Below are 6,874 nucleotides of genomic sequence, written 5' to 3'. Positions count from 1 at the left end.
TGAGCACAATAGTTAGCTCTGAAGTTTGCTATTTGAGGGATTTTTGACATTTTCTGATTGCAAACGTTATAAAGAATAAATCAGTGACTCGCATAAAAAACACAATACACTCGTATTCTGCATTTAGCCTCTGTGGCACGTTTTTTTACAAATTCTCAAATATCACACTTCCTCAACATCACCCGCAAAACTTAGTGCCATTATTTTCAGCGACAACACAAGGCAGCCACCTGGAGACCTTTATATTAGTAACAGTAGTTCAAGATTGATTGATTTGTGGAGTTTAACGTCCCAAAACCACTATATGATTATGAGAGACGCCGTAGTGGAGGGCTCCAGAAATTTCGACCACCTGGGGTTCTTTAACGTGCACCCAAATCTGTGTACACGGGCCTACAACATTTCCGCCTCCATCGGAAATGCAGCCGCCACAGCCTGGATTTGATCCCACGACCTGCGGGTCAGCAGCCGAGTACCTTAGCCACTAGACCACCGTGGCGTGCACCAGTAGTTCAAGAGTGCAGTCATTTCAAATGTTGGGCATGTAAGCTGAGCGGAGCTCTAATTCCCCGTCCTGCCTTACTCAAACATTGGTTTATCTCTTCATCCCAGTTTGCTGAAAAAATTGTATAACTAGCCTATATTCTGTCGATCATATCAACATGCAAGCCACCACAAGTTTTGACATTGAATATTGAGTCTGACCACTTCTGTGTTTATTTTAAACGCGAATGTTGGATCTATAGATATTTATTTTTGCTCTAAAAGACTGAGGACTCACTACGGTAATAAGGCCATAGATAATAAATAATTTTAATGTCTAATACCTACTTATCCTCTATCAAACTGGCCATAGAAAACTCATATATTTCTCGTTTTCAAAAAACAAGAACAAGCAATAATACTTCTCATGTCTCTTTAAATCATATACATTTTTAATAATGCACCATAAAATGATCGAAATTACCTTTTTCTTTATTGTGTAAGTACTTCATCTGCAAATACTATTACTTCTACTATTACATTTTGTATACACTTCTCCCTTATACACCTATTCGAGTGTTTATATCCTTTTTCTTTGTTATTTTGCATACTGTGTAATCAGCGGTTTAATATTTTTTTCTGTTTCACATGCTTTTATTAGTTTTGCTCCTTCTGTCAGACGTGAACGTCTAGCAAGAAGGTCTCTTCAGGAGACATGCGAGTCTCATTTCGCCTTAACTCGTGGACATATTACGCACTGTGAATTGTCTATATATGCATAAAAAATAATAATTATTATTTTATATAACGCCTGTCGTGGCTTCCGATATAGCTGGCAAAATACAAATAAATTGAGGCAGTTAACATTGAACATTCCATTTTCACAGAGCACTCGCAGTGACAACAGGCAGGTTTAAACTTTTTGAAGTGACAGTTGTGTCGTAACATGGGGCACACTACAATCACTGATGGAAAGTAATCACAGGTGGGAAATATAGCGGAGTGATGCCAAAAGAAAGGGCAGCATAGTCAGCACATTCTTATGGCCTTCATATATTTTTGTAGGAATTGCGAAATGTGACGGTGGATTCCTTGTGGTTGTTCCCCACTATTTGTTCAGCACAACAAGCAAACATGAACACAGAGTAATTGGGTAAATTTATATACCAGATAACAGACACCAATAAATAGCCCTTATAAGCGAAAACAATAATTGCCTCTCCTAAATTTTGAATAAAATACAGTGTTTGAGCAAGGCAATTATTTATATCTCTAAGCACCTGATTACCACTTTCGCAAATTATTCACGTATTTTGCATGTTACCTTCAAGAATATTTTAATGTAGGCATCATTGTTTTCATGAACTAGGCGGCGAAATGATTTCCTCGATTGTCGTACGGCAACTTGTTGATTTTTATGTGCAGGTAATATTCTCAAATGTGTGCTACCTTCTTTTCTGTGTGTCGAATATGCCATTTCGTCTGAGATGCCATGTTGTCAGTGCGACGTAATTTTCGAATTACAGAAATTGTTACATCAACACCAAGCATTTCATGCATAGTTTTAGGATTTGTTTACACGATACATATATTTTCTTTTGCTTTCGTATATACTTCATAGTCATTCTCTAAATCAACAGCCACTCGTTTTTTTAAAGCAGTCTCTCAAACAAAAATTGTACGTTAGAGTTGCAGTCCAGGATGATATTCTAGTGAACACCATGAGGACGCTTCCATTGCAACCTAGATGAAGAAAGCTTTGAATAGAGTTTCAGAATTGTCGTAAATCAAAAATGTTTTGTTTTTTACATAAGTGAGAACCTGTAAGGTGGCAACTTGAACTGAGTTTAGGACAAGTGTTTTCAAGTTCATCGTTGCAGGTCAGAATTATTTTTGCGCATTTTTGCCGGTTGCGAAAGCTATCGGATAAAGAATCTTGCTGTTGCCCGTATCCTTTACCTCTACTTCGATAACTTAGATGCCAATAACATATTTTATATAACTTAGGCTTTCCCAAGTGAAGTACGCAAAATGGCCTTTTAAATCATGGACACTTGATGAATGAAGAAACTTTATTTAAAGTCTGGCAGTTTTCACCAGTCGAGGTGGGGAAAGAGGGGATCAATCCCTGTCCCTTCCCACTCTCCGTCGATTATGGTGGTGGTGCCTCAGGTGACCACTCGTTATCAATTTCGTTATACCTCGAGAGACAGCGGTAAATTAGAATGGCATTTAAAATTAGGTGGTTCAAATGCATTATGCTTCCTACGTTAGCGACAAGCGTAGCACACCCCATGGATGTGTACATGGATATTTTTTGTCCCAGCTATACTAATCAAAATGATCACATGTTCATCCCTTTTTTCACAAATATTTCGATTACCCAGATACTTTATTCAGTGCATGATAACACGTTAGCCCAACTCATTTTTTTTTCAAAGCCCCTGACGCTGACTTATACTTAACTCTTCTGAAAGACCTCTGTGTGCTCCTTCCCAAGAAAGACGATAACAACAACCTTTCCATGCAGTTTGCCAAATTGCTTAGTAATACTTGCTAAAGACGGCCGTAATTTTTGTATATAATCGTTAGAAGCCATTGCGCCGATAATATTGTCTTCATCAGAGAATGAAATCACCCACGGAACAAATGAAAGGGTAAGGCCTGACCTACGTGCCTTTCTTTTTCCAAGTGGTGAAGAGGTTCAAAATAATTTTACTCGTGCATGCTTGCTTAATGGTTCCAATTGGGAAAGAAATATGCCAACTGATATTTGATGAGTTAAGACATCACCATTGCTTGCTGGTTTATTTTCTCACAATTTCTTGCATGTTTAGTTGTAATTAGGTATTCGACATGTTTGACTTGCACCACACAGTGCCTTCATCTCTAACATGCAAGCTCACGTCATTTGCTACCATGGGACAAAACGTTCAGTTTTTTTAAAAAAGCACGGCTTCGGACGACGGCTTCAGAAGACGCCCACATCAGGACGCACCATGATGAGCGGGAGTGAGTCAGCGCACGTTCAGTCGATTGGTTCACACTTTTTACCGTCCTTCAAAAAGGCGGGGCACATGCAGCAGCGACACAAACACTTGGTCGTGCAAGTCTGCGGGTCTTCAGTTTTTGTTTTTAATTTTCAGCGTCCACCATGTCATCACACGGGTTATATCGGAGAGTCACCAGAATGCCTCGGTGTTGTGCATCTGGTGACTTGCCGCACTGCTAGGAAACGTCGGGTCTCCTCTGCTACGCATGCGCCGAAGCCTCGCGGTTGTCTACCACGTCCACTTGAAGCGTTGTGGCCAGCAGCACCGATACTGAGCGATCGGGTTGAGCAGTTGTCAGCAACTCCAGCGAAGTCTTCGACTCTCCAGCGAAGTCTTCGACGCACCTCTTTCTTTTTCGCGTTGCTGAGAGCAGTGTCCAATCCACCATTGCTTCTTAAGACGCGCGATGACCCCTGTTTCTTGTAACCGGAGAATGGCTTCGGACAAGTGGGCCGTGTAAGGGGACCCTGAAATCAATCGCAGACCAATTTTGCGTTAATTCCTTGTCAATGTGTCGGTACACTGAATGCTATTAGAATATTTGTCATGCGAGTACAGAACAACCAGGCCAGATTGTAAGAGTGATGGAAAATGCAACAAAGCATGTGCGCACTTAAATGCTTTGTCTCCTAAAACATGCTGCATATAATAGTCTTCTTATAATAAACTGGCACGCACCATATTATTTCCCTGAAAGAAAGAACTGAACCTTCTCCGGTCTAACTACTATGCCCAAAAGCTATTCTGCAGTGGAAGAAAACAGCACGCTTTTCCAGTGCTCACCGGAACCACCTGCAAACCATTAACGCCAAATACAAATGTGAAGGGTTACGAAATGTTGTTGTAGAATCTTTACCCCGTGCATTAGTGGTGGTTTAACGGGAATGACTACAAGGCAAAACAAAAAATTGTAAAAAACATGCTTGGTTGAAGTAGCTGACACCGAATTGTAGGTGACATTTAGTTAGACACGTACACTGAAGGTTATATTAGTTATATTCTTTCCCGCTTACGTTCGAGCAATTTGTAGCAGTAATATCTACATAGCCTATGTGATCATGCACCACATCTTTAGGTGCTGTCTTGCAGTTCCTGATTGACGATTCGGCAATGAAAAGCAGCACCGAAGCGCGTAAGTCTTACACCTTTGCGCTGTGCCTTAAATGTGTCGTTTTTTTTTTTCAATACTGTGATAAAACCATACTTTCCGACAATATTCTGAAATATAATGCTGGATGACATACATTTTGTGTCTCTCACTGGGCTAACAGAAGTGAAATAATATGAATGTTATTGGTGAGTGCTTTCATTTATTAACTGCGCCTTAATTATGATCTTCCTCTGTGCTGATACGTTCATAAGGCTATCAATTTATTTTCAATAATTCTCTATCCACACCATACGGTAGCAATGAACTACGCATATGTCTAGAATGCCTCGCTAATAGCAGTTTTTAACCTAAAATATTAGTCTCAGTAGAGCGGCAGCATTTTTATTGATGGAACCTCACTGCCTCATGTCTGAAAGGTTACTTGCTAAATTCGTGTCTGTAACCTGAAGACTTTAACTTGTCACTACCCACCTTACTCGCAGCTAGAGCATACTATAGTCACACATAATGAACTCTACAATGAAGAAAATAATTCAGATTGAGTGCACGTTAAAGAACACCAGGTTGTTGAAATAGCCTGAGCCCTTCACTGCGGCGTGTCTTATGATCAAATTGTATTTTCGGCACAAAAAAAAACAACAACAGAATATCCCATAAGATGCTCTCGCCGTAATTGTTTTCGTCATCATCATACGCAGTGATTGACGCTGCAGAACGCGGTGTGTCCTGATAATTTTTGTAGTATAATTTCAAGAAAGAAAGTATATTTCAAAGTTACGTTTCCGGAGTCCTCCACTACGGCGTCCCTCATAGTCATATGGTGGTTTTGGGACGTTGAACCCCACATATCAATCAATCATCTTTATAAGGTACATAGAAATCTAAGGAGGCATGTGTAAGAATTTCGTAGATTGAATCAAATTGTAACGCCGCGTGCTGGTGATTGTCCTGCTGACTGTCTGCTTTTGCTGATTCATGCACAGCGCAATGTGCACCGCACGCTGAATTGTCCGATCTAGAGTTTGTCATACTGATACATTGTAGCAGTTATCTTCTTGATTAAAGATAGCCTTTCCTGGTTTGTATTTCCGTACATAATCGGGGTAGCCTTGCCAAGAAGTTTATTTGTAAAATCATATAGCTGACTTCCATGCAGGAAAGGTTTAGATAAGTGTCAAATTTGAAGCCTTCTTATACACTTATACTCAAATGTTTGTTGATCACCAAAGCACAACAATTCATTTGACCACAAACGAAAATCTTCACTCTGCTAACTCTAAGTCGGTATTTTTTTATTGCTATCGTCTATTTTTTTCACACATTGTAAAACTCTTCAAATGAAAAAAAAATGAGTATATACAATTCACATGCCCGCAACACACAATCTCGCTGAAGAGCGCATCTAAGACAGCAGATACATCTAAAATTGACATTGAAATGTATAGATTCTCATCTAAAACTCACAGAATGAGGCTTCACACTCCCCCTAAGTATTCCAATTATTTGCGTTCTTTTTCATAAAAATGTTGTCAAAATCTCTGCCGACCTTGGAACCCAACTGTGCAACATGTATTTTTATACTCGGCTTTCACCCACCGTGAACTTTCTAATCTAAAGCTGTTCAGAAAACATGGTAATCTGGAATTTTGCCTAATTGGAAAATCTTGTTCTCTTGTTTTTCTTATATTTACTCATCTAAGGCTCCTCTAATAAATAAATATAACCACACTATAGAACTTTGACCTTCGTGCAGTCACTACAAAGGTAAAAACATGTCTGTGTCGTAGTCGTTATCGAACAGTTGGCCCGCACAAAAGTTAGCATCGAGCCTCCTCAAAGGGATTCGGAAGCACCGCCAACACGTGACGTAGGCAACTGGCGTGACCACTTTCTCATGCGCTCTTAGTCTAGCCCACAAATTATTAATACAGCAATACTTGCACACCGTGTCGCTAGGCAAACAAAATAAGAACCATGAAAAGCGTCAGAGAGAGAGAAAGGCGAGCTTTCTTTCCGAGGTCTGTTGTTCACCTCGGGGCAGCGCGAATCCATATCCCTTGGAGTCGACGGGGCCCCCAATCTGAGCCAGCTGGCAATCTCGGTCTGTTAGATACTCGATTGTTGCTGCCTCCATCAGGAATGCGTAGTCGCCTCTCTGGACGCGCTCCACGCCTTCGCCAGTCGATGACGCCAGGGAGTCCTCGCGGTTGTTCGACATCACCGTCCA

General features: G+C 40.5%; 1 protein-coding gene across 1 annotated transcript; it reads right to left on the bottom strand.

Annotated features, from left to right (window-relative positions):
- Nucleotides 1–3,735: 3,735 nt before the first annotated feature.
- On the bottom strand, nt 3,736–6,874 carry LOC119185197 (glutamate receptor ionotropic, kainate 2). Its single transcript, XM_075894569.1, has 3 exons — nt 6,679–6,874; nt 3,881–4,003; nt 3,736–3,806 (listed from the first exon to the last, which is right to left on the bottom strand). The coding sequence occupies exons 1-3, from the start codon at nt 6,863–6,865 to the stop codon at nt 3,736–3,738; spliced, it is 381 nt and encodes a 126-aa protein (XP_075750684.1). The 5' UTR covers nt 6,866–6,874.

The sequence above is a fragment of the Rhipicephalus microplus genome, chromosome 5 (assembly GCF_043290135.1).
Source record: "Rhipicephalus microplus isolate Deutch F79 chromosome 5, USDA_Rmic, whole genome shotgun sequence".
NCBI lineage: Eukaryota > Metazoa > Arthropoda > Arachnida > Ixodida > Ixodidae > Rhipicephalus > Rhipicephalus microplus.
The sequence above is the reverse complement of the archived record's forward strand: the minus strand, read 5'-3'. Positions and strand labels throughout refer to the sequence as shown.

Excerpts from the sequence above, each read along its gene's own strand:
- LOC119185197 (XM_075894569.1), bottom strand. The coding sequence starts at position 6,865 with ATGTCGAACAACCGCGAGGACTCCCTGGCGTCATCGACTGGCGAAGGC. Across the intron at positions 4,004-6,678 it reads TGGATTCGCGCTGCCCCGAG|GGTCCCCTTACACGGCCCAC; the intron begins GTGAACAACAGA and ends GATTGATTTCAG. Across the intron at positions 3,807-3,880 it reads GCAACGCGAAAAAGAAAGAG|TATCGGTGCTGCTGGCCACA; the intron begins GTGCGTCGAAGA and ends CCGATCGCTCAG.